This window comes from Colossoma macropomum, unplaced genomic scaffold (assembly GCF_904425465.1).
Source record: "Colossoma macropomum unplaced genomic scaffold, Colossoma_macropomum, whole genome shotgun sequence".
Taxonomy (NCBI): domain Eukaryota; kingdom Metazoa; phylum Chordata; class Actinopteri; order Characiformes; family Serrasalmidae; genus Colossoma; species Colossoma macropomum.
The window spans coordinates 9,356,816-9,378,247 of NW_023494806.1; the positions used below are offsets into that span (position 1 = coordinate 9,356,816).

At 38.3% G+C, this 21,432-nt stretch overlaps 1 protein-coding gene across 3 annotated transcripts in view; it reads left to right on the top strand.

Moving 5' to 3' along the window:
• Positions 1-5,241: 5,241 nt before the first annotated feature.
• Positions 5,242-21,432, top strand: part of si:ch211-225b11.1 (uncharacterized protein LOC561694 homolog) — a 30,559-nt gene continuing 14,368 nt past the window's right edge. Inside the window, exons 1-3 of one of the 3 annotated variants that reach the window (XM_036598993.1) lie at positions 5,242-5,701; positions 5,947-6,227; positions 11,885-12,019. In XM_036598993.1, the coding sequence (XP_036454886.1) occupies positions 5,993-6,227; positions 11,885-12,019 (370 nt within the window). In that variant the 5' untranslated portion in view covers positions 5,242-5,701; positions 5,947-5,992. Of the gene's footprint in view, positions 6,228-11,884; positions 12,020-21,432 lie in introns of all 3 variants that reach the window. The other 2 variants (XM_036598991.1, XM_036598992.1) reach the window with 2 other exon arrangements.

A 21,432-nucleotide genomic window follows, 5' to 3' on the forward strand; every position in this document is an offset into this window, starting at 1 on the left:
GACTTTGGACAAAAGCCAAATGACCTCTTGACCTCCTTTGTAATAAGAACTGGTTAAATAAAATGATGAGGAAAATGACCATATGGACTCATTAATTTTTTCATTTTCTGCTGAGATTAAATAAATAATTAGTCTAAGTTAAATTTATATTTTGAATATTGTTTCAAAACAAAAAAAACAATATCTCCAAAAAGGTAACTTCACAGGAGAAGACAAAAAAAGTATTTACTTTTAGTGTTAAGAGATTTTATTCCAAGCCATTTTGGAGCATTTCTATGGGTCATTCATCATGAAATGTTCACATAAGGGAAGCTGCTGTGCTCAAATCATTTGTGCCCATAAATTCCAGTAAATGAGGACAAAAAAATTGCCTTTTACAAAAATGATCACTTCCTATGCAGGCAGTTTTTTTGCTATTATACTGAGAGCAATTAATCAATAGATGTTCTATGTTTAATTTGATTTGATTAGACAGACATTTCAGAATACTCCTACTGATAGAGACAGGTATAATCCTGTTCATGCACTCTTAAAACAGATGTGTTAAAAAAAAACACATTCTATCTCTAAATAGACACATTAGTGTGTTCAGTTGGAGACAACAGATTTTGTGTAATGTTTAACACAAAATGTTTTAAAATATTTCTGTATCCAATGTGTACCCAAAACACATTTTGGGTTATTTTTAACGGGGTAGAGGGGGACTGATAAATTGAGCAGAATCAGATGGCCTACAGTGAATAACTGTGAACGGCAGAAGGTTTCAATAAAAATTACCATGTTTTCTTTGCTGGGTTTACAATAGCTCAACATATTAAAGACTAAACAGGTTCCTTCTGAGGACAACAAGTTCACCCTTAAATATTAGTCACGATATTTCGCAGCTGTCAGAACAAAACCATGTATCTTTGTTTTTGTTATTTTTCAGTTTTTGATATAATTTGAAAATGCTTATTGCCCTTTACATTGTGGTTTTTTTCTTGATCAATGGACCAAAAGAAATGACCCAAAAAAATCTGGTTCCATTGACTTACATTAAGAGTAAAGTATGTTTTTTTCCTCTCCTGTAAAGTTATCATTTTGGAGACAAGAGGTTTTGTTTGCAGCAGTTGGGGAATACGGCCCATACATATTGTCCCCTTGTTGTCATGTCAGCGCTCATCAGCACTCAAAGCTTTCAGGTGTTTAAAGAGGAATTATGCCAACTTTTTAAAAGTTCTCCATAGTTAAATGGTTTCGATGCAAACCAAGTGTTTCAGAGTGGTTTGCAGAGGTGTGGACTCAAGTCATTGTCACGAATTTGATGACTTGAAACAGGACTTGACAAAATCAAAACAGATTTGCGACTTGACTTTGGCTCAAACATTAATGGCTCGGACTTTGACTGTTCCCAAAAATCATCAAAAATTATGATGTGTAGTTGTACACGTGCATACCGTTTCGTCATGGTTAATGTTTATTTATTTGGAAGGGTAAAAAATAATAAAAAAAAAATATACAGTCAAATATTATTAACATTCTGTCACTAAAAGGCTGTATTACTGTTACCATCATATTTGTGTTCAGTGTTGAAATGGCCTCAAATTAGCTGAAGGATGCTTACTGACTTGTTTAGGACTCGGGACTTGGGACTTGACTTGAGACTTGCTGTACTGACTCTGGTCTTGAATCAAGACTCGCCTGTCCTGATTTGGGACTTGACTCGGGACTGGAGACTTACTTATTACTTGCAACTTAGTGACTTGTTCCCACCTCTGGTGGATTGATGTGAAATGCTATGTTATAGAGAAACTTAACAATTCAGAATTGTTCATAGTGATAGGAACCAGACATCTAAAGCTTTTGAGACACTCCACAGACGATGTTTTAGAACAGTATTACAACATGGTTTTGGCCTGAACCTTATATTTCTTTTGAAAAAAGAAAGCATTGTAAAGGGTGCTGTAAGGAAATATCCTGCCCATTTTTTTCTTCTATTGCATCATTATCAGCAATTACAGATATGAATTCAGAAGACGTGTAGGTTCACTGTTGGTTTTGGATAGTAAATAAAACGGCTATATTTGTTTGGTCGACATTGTGACCCCTGGTCCGTTTCACCACCACTGTAAAGAAATCAGAGTCTGCAACTTCTTTTGAGGTGAACCATTTCACATCAAACCGTACTAAATGACTGTTAACATCTGTTAACCAATTTGGACCAATTTTTTTTTAATATGTGCTTTGGAAAAGGAAACTGTCAAATCATTATTTGCACAAAACCTGCTCTTCATACCAAGAAAGACACTTTGATGAAACTATTTGGTGTAAAATGTCCCCAGAGTAAATAACAGTTTTTCATACTTAACTGAAAAATAATGATGAAAATCAAACATTATTCTCAAAACATGTAAAAGAAGGTTAGACAGCTGTGCCCTTTTAACCACTAGAGGGCAGCTTTACTTCATTAGAGACATTCATTACACACACACCAAACCTCAGCTGATAATTTCCCCTTTTCCGTATCTTGTACTGATGGTCAAACTTTATTCTCTGCTGTTATTGTTTTCTATCCAGCTTCAACCAGAGGAGGATGGGTTCCCCTTTTGAGTTTTGGTCCTTCTCAAGGTTTCTTCCTCTTGCTCTTAGGGAGTTTTTCCTTGCCACTGTCGCCAATGGCGACGCTCATGGGGGTTCGGACCTGGATTTTTTTTTTTTTTTGGTAAAGCTGCTTTGTGCCTGTTGTGAAAAGCACTATATAAATGACCTTGACTTGATATAGAACCATAAACAACCCATTCTCCATCAATCTGAAGAACAAAGTCACCATGCCAAGAACACGCTAAAGGTTCTTTGAGTGTTTATGTTTTATATAGAACCATTGTCTTCACTCAAGAACTTCTGAAGAGCCATCTTTTTTAAGAGTGTAGTTGAAAAAGTGGCTATATTTGAATTGTAGACATTGTGCCCTCTGGTTCCTATCACCACCACTGTAGATGAAGTTGTTAAGTTTGTCTAAAATGCATGATTTCACATCAAACCACATTATATCTCAATGAATAAACTGTGCAGAAATCTTGAAAAACTGGTGGAATTCCCCTTTAGGACTCTTGCTCAAAGACTATGACGTCCAGTGAAGATACCACAGGGTCCATGCTCTGTCTGTCTGTGGTCTGGCTATGGTTCAAGCTATTCATAATTTACACCACATGATGTCACCAGCCGCATTAACTCATACATCCATACACACATACAGACTATTATTGTTTCTCTACAGACATTACCTTGAAGACGTGGCCACATTTGTGAGAACATGCCTACACTGTACAGGTTGGAGTGTATATGTACAAAAACTAGAACAAAGGAGACTTTCATCTGTATCAATACGGCACTTCCTGCTTCCTCTTCTTGTCTTGCTTTTTCCTCATGTTTTTAATGCTCAATGATTTAATCATCCGTCTCCAACAGTGTTGTATGGACTGATGTTGGTTCACTTCTGTATGACCACTGTTATTGTTCTCAGGCTGTGGTCATGTGGGACCCAACCTTTCCTCTTCACCCACCCCACAGCGCCACCCAGCCTTCACCCTGCTCACTTCTGCAGAGTCATGGTGAACCAGACTTTTCCAAAGAACTCCAACCTACCACTCAACCAAGGATGAACAAAAGCTCTTACTAAAGAATCTCACATGGATTACTCACTTTACACAGCCCTGAAACATGACAGGCGGTTGAGGCAGCAACTATGTGTGGGAGGGTGAGGAGAGAGAGAGAGAGAGAGAGAGAGATGATATTCTTTTTGATGTTGAAAAGAACCCTTTCTGATGTAAAGTCTCAAAACATAATTAACACATTAGGACCATGTTGGCAGCTCAAGATCTGTCAGCAGGAATTGTCAGCTGATGACAAGAGCATAACACATTTTTTAATGCACAACAATCATGAGCTCCTCTCAGCAGCTGGCTGACGATCTGAAAATGAAGCTAATATATGCCTACAAAGCAGAGGAGCAATATAAAAAGATATCAAAGCACTGCTAGCTTTCAGTTTCCTCTGTTAAAAATGCCATTAAGAAATGACAGTTAAGGAGAACTGAGGAAAACAAGGCAAGAGCACGAAAGCTCTCAGGACTGTTCAAACGCTGGCCAGAAAGGCAAAGCAAAACCCCCACATGACAGCAAAAGCCCTACAGGAGGTTTTACATAACACAGGAGTGATGGTGCACCATTCTACTGTGCAGCATTGCTTGCACAAGCCTTACCTGCCGCCTAAGGCAAATATAGGTGGAAGAATGAATTCTACTGAACACTATCAAATTCTGGAAGTAAATGTGACACAGTAAAGAAACTGAAGCTTAGGCTATCTCCTGATTCTTTTGGAATGGCTCCCTTAGTCCCCTGACTTGAACATCATTAAAAATCTAAAAACATACAGGGCAAAAATATTACCGAAATAGAAGCTTTCTGCAAGGAAGTGTGGGTGAAAATTCCTAACACTAGAACAGAAAGACTTCTAGCTGGCATCTGCAAGCTGTGATATCTGCTAAGGGTATATAGACTTTTGCACATGCCATAATTACTATTTTTCTATTTTTAAGCTATTCAAACATAAAGTAACTGTGTTAACAATTGCAGAAAATGTTATTTTTTTAAAATAGTTTGCTGCAGATGTCCATCCATCTACCCATTCATCTATCTATCTATCTATCTATCTATCTATCTATCTATCTATCTGTCTGTCTGTCTGTCTGTCTGTCTGTCTACCTATCTGTCTGTCTGTCTATCTGCCTGTCTGTCTAACTGTCTAACTGTACGCCCATCTGCCTGCCCACCCATCCATCCATCCATCCATCTACCCATCCGTCTATCTATCTGTCTGTCTGTCTGTCTGTCTGTCTGCCTGCCTGTCTGTCTTTTTTAAAGCACTAAAAGAACCCAACGATTTCTTTTGATTCCTGAGATAAACCCTTTAAACTCTAGGGACCCATAGATGCTTCCTCACTTTCCATAACTACAGAGCTTACTCATTAGTTACATGGTACTGACAGTACAATAAGTCTTAATAATAAGAATAATAACTAAATAACAAAATAATGAGTGCAAGGAAATAATAAGCTTATGGTTAAAGGGGTTAAAGTGGAGTTAGGTGAACACATTAAAACAGATGTAAAATACCTGCCAAAGACAATAATACAAACTTGTGTGTATGTAAAGGTTCAGTCTATACTCAGGTGTAAAACAGCATTATTTAGCTTCGTTAGTCCGGCCGTCAGTGCAAACAGTCCACAAAGAGAGGAGCACCCACATCCATCTCTGCGCGCTTTTTTCATAGCGGGAGGCTGATAAAAGCCTCTTGCTGACGTCTGCCTGGAAGGGAGGGTCTATATCCACCACCACCACGCTGTTCTTGCAGCGGCGTTATGTATTTGCCTACCCGTTATCCAATCCTAGCGCAGGTGGCGGGACTCTGCTGGCGAATCGCAGCGCACAGTGGGCGGGGTTTTCCGGAAAACCGGTGGGAAACGATTGTCTCTCAGCGACGTTCAGTACAGGAAACAAGGGTACTGGTCTCCGAAAAAAAAAAAAACTTGTGTAACGCGAACCGTATAAAAGAGAAAGTAATGAGCTGTAGGCGCTTTGACTGGAATTTAATGGCTGTAAGTCGAAGTTTAGTCAGGTGAAGAAAACGCGTGTTACGAAATTTGAGTTGGTGTCGCTCTAAGGTATGTAGATCCATCCATCCATCCATCCATCATTCGTTCATGTACGTTAGTTTAGAAGCCCCTGCGGAGCCTGTAGCCTGTAGACTTCTCACACTGTGGAGGAGATTCTGATATTAGAATATTAATTGGCCGGTTAGTCACTCATCTTGAGTCGATTTTATGACCTATATTTCGTCAAGTGTAGCCTCAGTCTTTCCGGTAGCCGCATGTTCAGATCCATATCTTAGAAATCTTGTAAATTAAAGGGTCACGTCAGCTCCTGCATCCTCCACCCCCAGCCTGTGCACTAAGATGGGGATGGGAACCGACACCAAACCGCCGCCGAGCGGATCCAGCAAGTTGGCCGTTGACAGTGAAGAGGAAGACGGCGGTGTGGAGATCATGAAGCTGGAGGATGCGGAGCCGGCAGGGCAGCAGAGAGAGACCTGGACCCGCCGTCTCGAGTTCGTTCTGGCCTCGGTGGGTTACGCCGTGGGCCTCGGCAACGTGTGGAGGTTTCCGTACCTCTGCTACAGGAGCGGCGGAGGTGAGTGAAAACACGCGCTGTAGCTCTACTTCCTGTTTGGACCACGTGCTATGTAGAACCATGGACTCTCATAGAACCCTTTGCATGATCAAAGGGTTCTTTGCATCATGGAAGCGTTCTATATTGATTGAAATTGTGTTATATATGGTTCTATATAGATCCTTTTTGAAAGTGGTTCTATATAGCACCCAAAAGGGTTCTTTTATTGTTACGATGTCAAGCTTGTAACAATTGAAGAACCCTTTTGGTGCTATGTAGAACCCTTTTCAAAAAGGTGCTATATAGAACCATATACAACACATTCTCCATCAATCTGAAGAACCTGCTAAAAATGCAAAGAACTTGTAAAAATAGAAGAACCCTTTTGGGTGCTATATAGAACCCTCTGTTCTTCAATTGTTACAAGCTTGACATCGTAACAATAAAAGAACCCTTTTGGGTGCTATATAGAACCACATTCAAAAAGGTACTACATAGAACCATCTACAGCACATTTTGCTTCCATCTGAAGAACCATTTCATGATGCAGAGAACCCTTTAATCATGCAAAGGCTTCTCTGAGTGTTCACGGTTCTATGTAGAACCATTTTATTCACTAAAGAACATTTCTGCAAACTTTGTTCCCCCCTTTTTCCCTGTTCTTCAATGTTCAGGACCCCTACAGAGCAGGTATTATTTGGGTGGTGGATCATTTTCAGCACTGCAGTAACACTGACGTGGTGGTGGCATGTTTGTGTGTGTTGCGCTGGTACAAGTGGATAAGACACAGCAGTGCTGCTAGAGTTTTTAAACACTGTGTCCACTCACTGTCCACTCTATTAGACACACCTGCCTTGTTGGTCCACCTTGTAGATGTAAAGTCAGAGACAGTTGCTGTTGTTGCACAGTTTATGTTGGTCATCCTCTAGTCCTTCATCAGTAGTCACAGGATTCTGCCCACAGTTGGATATTTTTGGTTGGTGGACTATTCTAAGTCCAGCAGTGACACTGAGGTGTTTAAAAACTCCAGTAGCACTGCTGTGTCTGATCCACTTATACCAGCGCAACACACACAACACGGCACCATCACGTCAGTGTCGGTGCAGTACTGAGAATGATCCACCATCCAAATAATACCTGCTCTGCGGTGGTGCATAGGGGTCCTGACCACCGTAGAACAGGGTAAAAGGGGGCTAACAAAGTATGCAGAGAAGCAGATGGACTACAGTCTGTAATTGTAGAACTACAAAGTGCACCTATATAGTAAGTGGAGCTGATAAAATGGGCAGTGAATGTGGAAACAAGGAGGTGGTTTTTGTGTTATGGCTGATCGCTGTATGTAAAGTGTCTAAAAACATGTGTCATAATGTGAATAATGTGTGATCACATTCCTGCTAAAATAACAGCTGGTGCTGGTTTAGCTGGTCACCCTACATGGTCATGCTGGTTGACCAGCACACCAGCATCCAAAACACAACATATGCTGGTTTTACTGGTGACCAACTGTGCTGGTTTTCTAGCAGGATCCTGACATGTTATGCCCTGAAATTGAATGTTATCACATTTTCCACAGGTGATCTCAAGTGTTTTATGCATTTCATAATGTCATGATTACATAAGATAACATAGACAGTCCAAAACCATTAAATTGCACATGTACAACAGTATAAATGAATGAATCATGATGTGAGAAATTCACAAATGAAAAATAAACATGCGCATCACATGAGAAAAACCCACAAGTGGAAACAAGGCACGCGATTATTCCCCAGTGAAAATCATGTCATGTAATTTTTCTATAAGAGCTGGATCAGATACAATGCACAATGTAGTGCCACACTTAAAAATGCCACAAAAATTGAGTACAATTATTTTATTTAACGTTTAACATACTGTGCTGCATTAAGCAGCACTACTTATGCTTTTTTTGTAATGAAACTTGCAGTCGGTCAGTGTTCTGTACTGACGAGATCCACAATATGCTCGGAAAAGTGTATCAGCATGTAATTTATCACAATAATGATAAAATATTGCCATATTGCCCATCCCTAGGGTTTTGCCCACCTAGTCACATCAGTTTTTTTCCAGTCCTCAGAGACACTGCCTCGAGCCAGTCCATGTTTTTGTTCCATTCCATTTCATAACAGCACACCTGAGGCAGGTAAACAGCACCCAGCAACTCACAGCCTCTGGGTTACCTGGCTCACCTGGCTTGGGTGTGTTTGGAGCTGGGGCAGATGTAAACATGCGCTGGATAGAGGTTTCTCTGAGGAGGGTTAAAACACTTGGGACCTCATTTATAAAACATTAGATAAGTTTTCAACATTACTTAGAAAAACATAACGTTTCATGGTGGCACTGCCACTGGGAAGGTTTCATATACGATCATTTTAAGATTGAAATAATCATTTATGAATGTTTCATAAATGTGGTCCCTGGTCTGTATCATTTATGTGGGGTTGTGAAGTCCAGCATGCAGCTCTGTAAACCTGTAACTTTAAACCAGGACTGTGCAGTGTAACAAACTAAACAAAACATGCAGCAAGAAAGTTTATTTGTAAAATTATTGATGAATATCATAATAAGATCAGACTAAACAACCATCTCCGAGTCTGGATTCGGGTAAATAAACCAAAAAGAATCTAGATGAATGTATAAATTTTAAAGAATGTCAAATTTGAGTTTTTGTCAATGCAAATATGTTTTTGAGTTTCACAAATGATCAGTGAATGTGACCTGTAAGCTGTAAAGTCACTCCACTCTTCGGTTTCAACCTCAGGTGCAAATCTACGCAAATGAATCTGTTTTGGTGCTCACATAGAGTCTACAGCCAAAGTAATTTGAAATTTGTTCAGATATCGTTCCCTAAGTGTTGTTTATTTTGCATGTTTTTCTCTAGCTGTTTTGTTCTGTAGGGATATAGAGTTTAGTTCCACTGAGAAACTGAATAGTGTCTTGAATGGCAACAGTAAAATCAGTAAATTGTCCACGTCTCTGTTATTATTTAATTCTCCTATAGAGAAAAATTGATTCAATCATGAAATGTAAACAAAGTCATTCAGAATTGCTTCATCTAAAATGGTGCAACCTAACAACAAAGTGGTATCTGGTACAACAGTGATGATAGGAACCAGGGGTTGTGATGGCTACAATGCAAATATAGCCATTTTATTTACTATCCAAAACCATCAGTGAATATACACATGCCTTCTGAGTTTTTATATGTAATGCTGATGATGGTAAAATAGCAGTAAATCTTGGATACTACTTTACCTTGAATGTACTGCTCCACCATGAACGGCTTAACATTTTATTCCAAAACTTTATCGCAAAACTATCTAAAAAATGTGTCAGCCAAAGTATTCCTAACCATTTCATGCAGCGGGAGGTTACATTAGGTAGCTTTTAGTGGCATTGAATAGTCTAAATGTCTGGTGTAACTAAGATTTAATTATGCAGAACATTAAAAAATGGTGGATTCTCCTATAAATAGGACAATGAGTGATGGAACAGTTCCAGTCATAAAAACGAAAACCCCAAAGATCTGTTCTTCCTGCTGCACATAACCACTGAACACTTCATGTAACGAAGACTTAAAGCACTGTGCCAAAGTCAGAGATTCATTTCTAAAACAGCCATTAGGTTGAAGTTCATTCATTTTTAAGATAACAGTACTTATTTAACGGACAAATACACAGAAACCACAACAACTAAATATATCCTCAGATTTTTCAGTATTTACTGTATCCACTCTTTGCCTTTATTACAGCTTCTGTTCATTTTTAAGAGACTTGCTTTCAGTTTTTCAAGGAAATCTGCAGGGATATTTTTCACACCTCCAAAGTTCAGTCTCAGAAGTTGGTTGGATTTTCTGCTACTCACAATCCAAGTAATCCCAAACACATGCAGTGAAGTTGAGGTCTTGACTCTGGGATGGTCAGTCCATTGTTTTAAGAACACAAGCAGCTTTTTTGTTTTTTTTTGTCTGTTTCCTTTTCTCACTGAGGCTTCTTGACAGCTAGACATCCTTTCAGACCCATAGCGCTGAACTCTACTCACGGTGGAACGATGAACAGAAACACCTGTGATTTTTTTCACGTCTGAAGCAGCTTGATTTTCTCTTCTCTCTCGAAGATGAAACCTTTAAGTGCTGTTTATCTGATGGGGACAGTTTTGGTGTCTACCAGGTCTTGCAGGTGGTTGTTAGGAGTCCCATTTTCTCTGTATCTTTTAATCATTTTCTGAGTTTAAGTTTTGGAATCTTCCATTTTTTCACTCATTTTCCTTTGATGTTCCTCTTGTTTATGCAGGTTGATTATCTTATATACCTGATTTCCTTGGAAAAATTGCCTGAAAAATAAATAACTTGTATTTAATGACTTGTATTTAATGGTTCTTTGCTTTGAATCAGGGATTTGAATACCATTTAGTGACATGCAAAGCAGTCCTTTGATGAGTGTTTGCAGAACCTACTGCATATATAGGATCCTATAGGTGTATACTGTGGAATGCAATGCTAAGGTGGCTGTACATGGTTTTAAAAGAGGCTTATTTAGACAGAAGGGGAAAACAAACAGCATGATTCTAAAACCATATGAAAAAAGCATAGCAGGTGGTCTCTAATATATTAACGTTCTGCTAAAGCTCAGTGGCACATTATGCACTATGACTATAGGATATAGGATAACAAGCCGCTGACTGAGCTGCATGACTGGTTTCCTGAACAATGGGTCACGTCATATAATATAACACTGGCACAGCACTGCCATCGTTACTGAACACTGCCAAAGGACATCTTTACACCAGAGGTCCCGCACAGTGTGTTATTTGAGCTTGCTGCTGTTTGTGTCATGCCTCCATCATGAACCCCTCTTGTGTTCTCTGTTTTCTGACACTGTGGATTACATTGTTTGCTCCGTTGTTAATCATAAACTAAAATGTCAGTGGATGTTGGTACATATAGGTCACTGCAATCGTTAATCTACTGGCTTGGAGTTTCCTGCACTGATCTATGTAGGGTACTTCACCAAGGTGAAGAACCTAGAAAAGATAATGCATTTTTATAGATAAAATAAGCAATTTGCAATATATGGACTGTCTGGGGGTCCCTGAGGGCCAGTTTGAGAACCACTATATAGGAGCTTTTTTGCTAAGTGTGCATGTCTTGTATAGTTTTCTGTCCTTAATGTGCTGTCTGTGGTATATTAACTGTAGCTCAGAGATGATTAGAGTAGGGGTGCATCATATATTGACTGCCAGTTTATTACATGTGAAGATAAATGGGAAATTGTGATGATTATTTTCAGTCTGATATTGGATCTGATGACAATAGTTACTACAGATAATTTAGTGCACTATTTGTAGGTTTCAGTGTGTTAAATGCATAAAAATCAAAAGACTTCACAATAACTACACATGAAACTATTATTGACCAGGAAAAATACAGTTTCTGAGTGTGACAGATTAACTTTCAGTAAACAGTTATTACAGGAATGTTCATAATGTTATATTACTATTTCATCCCCTTACTCTCTCTCTCTCTCTCCCTCTCCCTCCCTCTCTCTCGCTCTCTCTCTCTCTCTCTCTCTCTGTCTATTCTATTCAATTCTATTCAATGTTGCTTTATTGGCATGACAAATATTAACACTTGTATTGTGTCTCTCTCTCTCTACTTTCAGGTGCCTTTCTCATCCCCTATGTAATCATGCTGTTTCTGTGTGGTATCCCGTTGCTCTTTATGGAGTATGCCATTGGTCAGTACACTCGCTTGGGGCCAGTTCATGGACTGGCCAAAATCTGCCCCCTTCTCAAAGGTGAGTGGTTTGTGTGCATCGATTGTGCCCAAGCACTATTGATGGTTTGGTCACCCATCATAGACCTTCACTGTGTTCCCCCACTTTCCACAAATACTGTCCAGCAAAAAGGCAAGAAAGTTTGATATGCGAGTGCTGTGTTTATCAACTCTGTCTTGCCTCCTTTATGACCAGCGATACGTTCATACAGTCTTCTGTGTACAGTCTTCTTTTAACTCATTAAAATGTTGCAAAATAAGACAAGTTTAAAAATATTCAACTAATTGCAAAACCTTGCCAAGCACCATACATTTGGATTTCCTCAAGTGGCACAGCCACCAACAAAGGACTCATATGCTTGATTATTTATTTGAAAAAATATAGTATAATCTTGAGTCAAAATACAAAATTTGTGTGGTTGTCAGACTAATTCAAACATGTTTTCAGTCCTAAAATGTCACATTTTTAATTAATTAATGTGTTTGTGCCAACTGACTTTTTCTGGGTGGTAAAAATGATTACCCTGTTATGGTTTGCTTGCTTTATACAATAGTTTGTGACATAAACAATAGCTTCACAGCAGAGTACAGAATCACCTTTCACCTTTTATTTGTCTGCTAGGGTGGGGTTTAGGTTTTCAAGAAGAAGATTAATAAGTCACTAATAGGCATCATGTCTAATCGTGTTAGCTAATTGTTCATACACATGTAGCACTTTCATTGTTTTATTGTTTATTCTCAAATCTATAATCATTAACTCTAAGCGTGCAGTCTGAGGCTGGTGGGCTGAAAGTTTATGGCTGTTTTCTAAAGTTCAGATGTACTTGTTTTATTTCCGCTGTACCTCCGCATTACTAACTGTGCACTACGTGCTGTGATCAGTCATAGGAGGTGTGAATCAGAGTTCATTAGGTCAGTGGTACATTTGCTAACCACAAAGTCTGCTTCCCTCAGGGCTGATTCTAGCTTCCCAATTTTGTACTCACAGTCTTGAAGGCAAACTTGTACGCCACAACTGTGTTTCATTACTAGGGCCAAAAAAATTGTGACTGAAACTGATGCTGATTTTAAGAGGCTAAAAATACAGATAGCCGATAATATCAGCCGATATCATTTAGATTTTATATTTAGATTTTAGAGTACATGTTTTTTGGTACTTGCCAACATCAATACTATACTGAGTAACCTACTTAGAATTAAGTTGTCATTAGTGTAAATAAGTGCAAAGTACCTTAACAGTTCAGTCGTTAAGATCTAGCTGATCTAGCTGAAGTGCATTAATTACCTTTGATCAAGTAGCGTTGCAGTGGAGAAGATCTGGTTTTGTTTCACATCAGTAAAGCTGTATGTTTCATAGTTTTGATCCCTGCACATCATCTGTCTCTTTCAACAACAGTCTCTGTAGCACAGTGACAGCAGGAATCACATCCGAGGCTAATCTGAGGAGCTCACTTGTTTAAAGCATTTTGGTTGGCTGGTTAAGCTGTAGCTGACTGTCCAGACATACACTGTGATTTCAGACATACACTCAGTCCAAATGACATGCTACATGAAATGTAGCCCCTACAGACAGCTCATAGGCAGTTAATAAAGCAGTTTCATTCAGAACACTAAAACTAAAATGATGTACAGCATGCTCCAAAAGTCTGAGGCCACTTTGAAAATCTAGGATTGATTTCATTTAATTTTGCAAATAACAGAAAGCTTAAGAATTTAGAAAACATTTAAAACAAAGAAAAATTAAGACACATAAAAGGAAGAAAATGTATTCAAGATACTGCACTGTTTCTACTTAAGCAAATTTGTGACTTTGACCATGTTAAGGCCTTTTTTTTTCAGTCATATTACTTTCACTTAAGTGCATGTTCAGATGACTCATATTCAGAGGTGGATTTGATTAGCTCAAGAGAGGCTTCTCACTGTTAGTGATCAGAGTCAGTGCCAGCTTAAGTGCACACTGTCATTAAAGCAAAAGAGAGACAAACACTAAAATTCTGAAATTTGATTTAGCTTTTTATTGAGATTGCTATGCTGATAATATTATTTATTATATATTAAGGAAGAATGCAAAATAGAAGCATTTTCACTCTCAGATTTTTGGCCCCTACTGTATCTGAATAGGACAATATGGTCTCTCTATGTCTACTTTACAAAGATGATTTAAAAATATTAGCTTACAAACATTTATTACAGTTCCCTCGCAATTCTGTTCAGTCCTACAGAGTAAAATACTCCATGTACGGACTTTGGTATTGCAAATGTTGACTTTTGTTAGTCTACATGTTTTCACTTGAGTAGGGGAAGTGGCTGTGATTGTTTGTGTTTAACACAAACAATCACAGCCACTTGTGTGTGTTTGCAAAGTGTTAGTCTGGCAAGAATATACCAAAGTGGAATGTTGAAAGTGACCAAGGACTTGCACCAATGCATCCCTCGTTTGGATGTTTTTTTTTTTACACTTTTTTCATTTTAACCTTGCTGGTATTTTGTGTTCAGATTTACCAGTTCATGCTGTACTGCTGTGATAGACACTAGCATGCAAATATAGGTGAGTCTGTAGGACCTCAATATCGGCTGGTGTTATCGGTCAGGCTCTACTTCCATATTATGTTACTATATTATATCGGTTGAGCCCTATTTACAACAAAGAGCTTATAAATGAACATCCGTCCTCTAAACTGTATGGTATTTCCATTTAATCACTGTTTCAAATCTTAATTTAAATCAGTTGGCACTTTAAATCTAAATGTAAATCATGGTGTTGTTGACCATTTTCTTGATTGCACTCGTTTTTGTCATTTTGCTGGACTGTGTTCTGTGATCTTGATGAAGAACAGGCCATCACTCTCTCCCTTTCTGTTCCTCCACATACTTTGGTTCTGAGTTTAAGGTTTTCACCCCACAGTTTACTGCTCTGTCGCTAGCTGGGATGATATCTGATGACCTGTTGATGGTTGATCTCTTAATGGTGCTTGGCATCATCAGCCGCTCAGATTTCAGGGACATTGAATTCTCATGGCTCAACTGAACTCTTCTGTGAAGAAGGCCGGAAGCCTGAGAAAGGCTTAGTGCTGATGAAGGCACCAAATAAGAAACGTACAGTGATTAGAAAAGAAAACTGAGCGACTGAGGGGGCTTCTGATCCTGAGCCAAGTCTGAGCACTGAAATCTCCAAAGGAAGTCGAATTGATTCTAGATATTTTCAGCAGCATTATAGTGCTTCTGTTTTTACTGATGTCCATGTTTTGCCTGGGCTATATAAACATTTATAAATACCTCAGTATTTCAATTTAAGAAAGTTTGATAACCAGATATTTATTTTCAAAACATATTAAACCTATTATACTATAAATAGTATCTGTCAATCTGGTACATGTGAGGCACCATTTCACACACACTACTGTTAAAACTTTTGGAATCATGGTTTTTAATAATATCAACCAATGTTATCACAGAAGAACTCAAAATGCTGTTAATGTCCAGGATATTTGAAAAGGAATGACCAAATCTTGCTAATCAAATATCTGTTCATACTAATTTTGTGACAAGATAGTAACTATAAATAGTTAATTGCAGTTTATTATTCAGTAACATTTACATCTTTTCCATGTTGTGACTTTGTTTTGTTCCCAAAATACTTTAAATTGTAAATAAACCATCAGTTTGTTGTTGTATTGCTCTGTTTATAACATTTCAATCTCTATAAGTTATTATTGAGTCACAATTATCAATATGATATTTGAGTCCAAACTTTTGAACGGTAGTGTAAATCTTATCAGTATTAATATTGCATTAATGTTATATACATACATTAATATTAGTAGTATACAGTCATATACAAAGTTTTGAACGCCCATCAAATTACGTTTTGTTGATTTTCTAGGTGAAAATAAGTTAACACACCCTCTACAGAGAACACACTTAAATATGGCTTTTTTCTGCTAATTTTAGCACCCAATTACTATTTATTTGTTGTTTTACATATTGGAAACAATAAAATATAAAATATAAAATGTGCCATAACATTTGAACCGGGAACATTCATGTTTTAATTTTTTTACAATATGTTAAATTTAGTAAATAAACAGTAATTGTGCGACAAAATGTGCAGAAATGTGTTCTATAGAGTTTTGGTGTCCAAAATTTTGAGTATGACTAACAGTATATCAGAGTTTTCATAACAGCATTTATTACATGGAATTATTTTACATGGAAACAATTGGTAGATAATGATTAAGATTATAATGAGTGTAGAAATAAGCTGAGGGACAAAGCAAGCAAACAAACAAACAAGCATTAAACCATCTAAAAGGGCTCAGCCATCAATGGTCATCATCCTCTCTTAGGTAATATTAATAAAAGGTCTTGCTTTCATTTGCTCTAACTCCAGACTTCTCTCCTTAGCTTTTATCTCCTCAAAGACAGAGATAGTCTACCCGGTCAAATCTATATCGCTCATTTCAGTCTATAGCGGCCCCTTGCTTACAGAAGGACTGATGCAGGTAGTTCTTTCTGTATGTTATTCTGATTGACTTGTTTTTTTTGTGCACGTGTCCTTTAAATATTATTTTCACATTTTACAATTATTTGATGTCATACATTTGTAAACTCCAAATGTACAGACAATTGTAATCTACAAGATTCCACGGTCACATACTGTATGACGAATAATGGGTCAGTGCCACGTTTCATAACTAATCTAAAACAAAATGACCTCAAAAGAAATAAATTATTAAAAAAGAATCTAAACGAAAAAAAGGATCTAGGGAAATGGATTTATGCCAGAATCCTTTGCCAGGTTATTCTGTGCTTTAGATCCTGCATGTTCATTTCAGAAGGTGTGTGTATTTATATGCATGGCAGCTGTCACTAAGATTCTTAGCATTAAGGTAATTGTTTCCCTAAAGAGGTTTAAAGCTCCAGTCAGGAATCAGTGTGGTGGGCATGTCAAGTTTGGTCCTCCACCAAAATCAAATGGAAGAGTCATCAGGAAGAAACCTTACCTGCGACCTCATCACAAAAGTCAACAGCTAAAGTATGCAAAACAACATCTAGATAAACAGGCAACCAGACATTTTGGAAACAAGTACTGTGGACTGATGAAGTAAAAATGAACTTTTTGACCATAATCACCAAAGGTATGTTAAAAAGGGGTAGCATTTGATGAAAAGAACACCTTGCCAACTGTTAAGCATGGGAGAGGGTCTATTATGCTTTGGGCTTTAGAAGAAAAAGTGCCAGAAACAGAAGCTGAAAAGGGGCTGGCTTCTACAACAGGACAATGATCAAAAACATACTTCAAAATCCACCATGAACTACTTCAAGAAACGCATGCTGAAGCTTTTGAAATGGCCCCACAGTCCTGTAAATCATTAATAGTCTGTAGGTAGATGACCCAATGTAAGATGACCCAAAATTATCACAGAACTAGAAATGCTCTGCAAGGAGGAATGAGTGACAATTCTTAAAAAAAGAAGCATTTGCAAGCTGTGATATCTACTAAAAGGGATAAGTACTGATTTAGTAGGGTATTGAAACTTTTGCACATGTCACAATTAAAATTTAATCAACAAAATATGTAATATGGCCAGGGTGCCTAAATATTTGCATACAATTGCACATGTAGATGAGTGAGGTGCCACAGTGAATGGTGTATTCAGCTCTACTGTATACTATTTTTTGCTCCATTTAAACTTTATTATAACTTTAATTTCATTCACCATCTAACTTTAGAAACTGCCAAATGCAGTTAAGGGCGTCTGCTTAATCATGTAGAAAGAGTTAGATGGTTTGCATGAGGAGGCTTCTTGGGCAGCAGTACGAAAAGAGCAGAATGAAAATGATTAAGAAGAATCTTGGACACACAAAGCACTGACAAAGCCACAATAATACAGTACAACAATCTAATATGTTTTTTTTTTGGGGGGGGGTGAATCCAAATAAGCTGTGAAGATCATCTTTAGAACTGATCTTTTTGTTTTTTTGTGTGTCTATTTGTGTATGTATTGGTGTTTTCTGTTAAAATCCTATGAAAGAAAATATTAAAGTGGTCTAACAAAAAAAGCCACTGTTAGACACGTAGACATTAGAATTAAGAATATCAGGAGAGCACTGCTTTCATTCAGGGCCAACGAACCTATTCAGAGCCAGTGGAGCTCCTGATTCTCTGAAGCTCCCTATTCTCTGAAGCTGCTGATTCTCTGAGGCCTGCTTTATTGCTTGGCCAGTGATAGCATAGGGCTTTAGGGCTTTAGTGCTTTAGGAGTTTGGGGATGACCTCAGGCCAGTGAGACAGGATCCAACAATAACATTGGGATAGTATGCAGAGCCAAGTTTTGGGTGGTGAGGGAGAAGCATCTAATGAAAACTTCAGCTGAGCATCGCCGAAAAGGAAGAAGACAAAAGCCAAGCAGCTTAACAGTGGACAGTCAGGGAGGATATCTAATCCAAGGACTTAGGCCATCAGTGCATGGGCTGGTCAACACACAGACGCTAGTCAGAGATACCGTAGTACGCTTGTGATTTCTGCAGTGTCATCACTTTTCTCCTCTAACAGCAATGTGTAGATTATATAGATGCACTAAAGAATGTGTTTGTGCCTAGGATATGCATTCAACCCGGACTTTGACCAAATGATCCTATAACTCACCATAATCTGCTGTGGAATGTGGGCCTATCAGAACAGTATGAAACCTTTTACATTAGCTGCTCAACGTTGGATAGTTATTCAAGGCCCAGCTGTACATTCTTAAAAATAAAGGTACCTAAGTGGTTCCTGGCTTAGACACATGGTTCTAGGAAAAAACGCTGGGTTGGTATAGCGTCTTTACGCTATGCTGAAACTGGTTAAATTTCATAAAGGTTCTTCACACCTAAACTCATTAATAAAAAGAAAGTTTAGTACCACTTTACTGCTGGCAAGTGTTCATAAGGCTGTCTGACCATTGCATAAGCTTGTCAAGACAGCTAACATCAACCTATATAAACATCTATAAAGGTTTGTAAAAGCTTTGAGCCCATGTGTCAAACACAAGGCCCGTGGGCCAGATCAGGCCCGCAACACAATCCTATCCGGCCCGCAAAAGTATTTTAATTTTCTGTATATCAGCCTGTTTCACAACGTACTGCACTACAGTTCCCAGCATGCGCTGCAACATAATGTGCACTGTTTTTCCCCAACAACAATCTATGGGACAGCAGGCACTCCTCAATTCTCCACACTTCTACACAGTTCCACACCAGTCATATCACCAGATACACCAGCTGCATTTCAGCTGCAGTTCAACCACTATAAACACCTAATGTTAGCTTAGCGGCTCAGAAATTGAGCCCAAGTCTTAATGAACTTACAGCAAAGAAAAGATGCCAGGTGTGTACTTCAAGCAACTAGGTAGGTTTAAAAGACTGAGCTGCTGGGGACATTTAAATTTAGAATATTTTAAGTATTCATGTAATATTTCAAGGTCTGTTATAAGTGTCTATATTTTACCATTGTTTATTTTGAATAAACAATGGTCAGTTTGGGTTATAGCACAACATTCATTAAAAATGAAATAAAAACGTTTTTTTTCTGTGGCCCACGGAATTGTTGAAATTTTTTTAATATGGCCCCTTTAGTGATTGAGTTTGACACCCCTGGCTTAGAGTATATAACAGTGTCACAATGCTAATGATGTGACAGCTTTAAAATAGCTTTAAAATCTTTTAAATGGCAAAATGAAACCCACTATCTATAAGACCTGCAGAATGCTCAGCTTTGTTGTACCAAACTGTCATATTATCAGCATTATCAATGTAACATACACTGAGCTACAAACCACGTTATTTCACCTCAGAAATAGTTGTGACCCGATCTAATGCCAGAAAAAAAGATCAGACATAAACATAACTGGCGGAAAGTATGTGGACACCTGACCATCACATCTGCATGAGCTTGTTAGACATCCCTTTTGAAAACCATGGGCATTCATATGGAGTTGGCCCCCTATTCGCAGCCACAACAGCCTCTACTCTTCTGGGAAGACTTCACAACATTTTGGACTGTGTCTGCACAGAGCCCTGACTCACAGGTTCCTCCTCACCACACTCGTCAAACCATGTCTTTATGGAGCTCACGTTGTACACAGGGGTACAGTCATGGTGGAAAAAGAAAGGACCTTCCCCAAACTGTATCACAAAGTTGGAAGAATATAATTGTCTAAAATGTCTTTGCAAGCTGTAGCATTAACATTACCCTGCACTGGAACTTAAGGACTGACCTCAAACCCTGAAAAAAACAGCCCCAGATCATTATCCCTCCTCCACCAAACTTTACTGTTGGCATTATGGCAGCAGTTAATCATTACAGACAACACATAGCACAGAGTCCAGAGTCCATTTCATGAAGCTTCTGAGGCAGTTTTTGTGCTGATGTTGCCTACAGAGGCGGTTTGTCAGTTTGTGACGGAAGACAGGATATTTGTACACACTTTAGCACTCAGCTGCCTTGTGGCTGAGCTGTTGTTGCTCCTAGATGCTTCCCTTTCACAATAATAGCACTTACTGTTGGCAGGGGCAGATCTAGCAGGGCAGACGTTTCACAAACTGACTTGTAGCCTCACACGACAGTAGCACATTATAAAGTCACTGAGCTCTTCAGTTCGACCCATTTTGCTGCCAGTGTTTGTCTGTGAAGATTGCATGGCTATGTGCTTGATTTTATACACGTTTGCAATGGGTGTGACTAAAACACTTAATTAGGAGGAGTGTCCACATAGTGTAGATACAACCTGACACCTATGGAATACGTGTTGATAAATGTTTATGTAGGCTGGTGTCATTTAAACACTTCGTTAGCAAACCAAAAGCAGTTCTTCTATGGCATTGCCCTAAAGAACCCTATTTTATACTTTTATTTTATGAGTGTAGGGTGTCAAATGGTAAAGAGCAAAAGTGGAATTATGCCAGTTACAGTATGTTGTAAAGATTAGTGATCTTGAGCCCACTACTCTTACGAGTGTCACATGCTGAGCCATGTTCTCAGAAATAAATGCTATGAATGTCTGAGACCATCCAGAAAGAGATATGTCATTGATTAAGTTTCATACTTAAGGAAAAAATTAAATTTTTTTAAGGTGAGGTTTGCTTAGTAAGTTACACCTGTTTAAGTACTTACTTCCACCTGTGAAAGAGATTTGATACAGTTTAAAACATCAATCAGCTGGCGATTTCCAAGTCCTCAAAACGTTTGCTTATAATGCATTAAATGTCATGTTTTAAACATTCTGTTTCAATAAAAACTTACTGCAGGGCTTTTAGTTAATGTTAGAATGTCATTTGGGAGCCAAGGTCAGCCTTGTAAATCCCAAGGCTTTTAAACATTATCCCACTTTATTGTGTTCAGTAATGCGGCCCTTGGGGAAAAGCCTGGTCTTTTTTAGTGTTGCATAAGAGTAA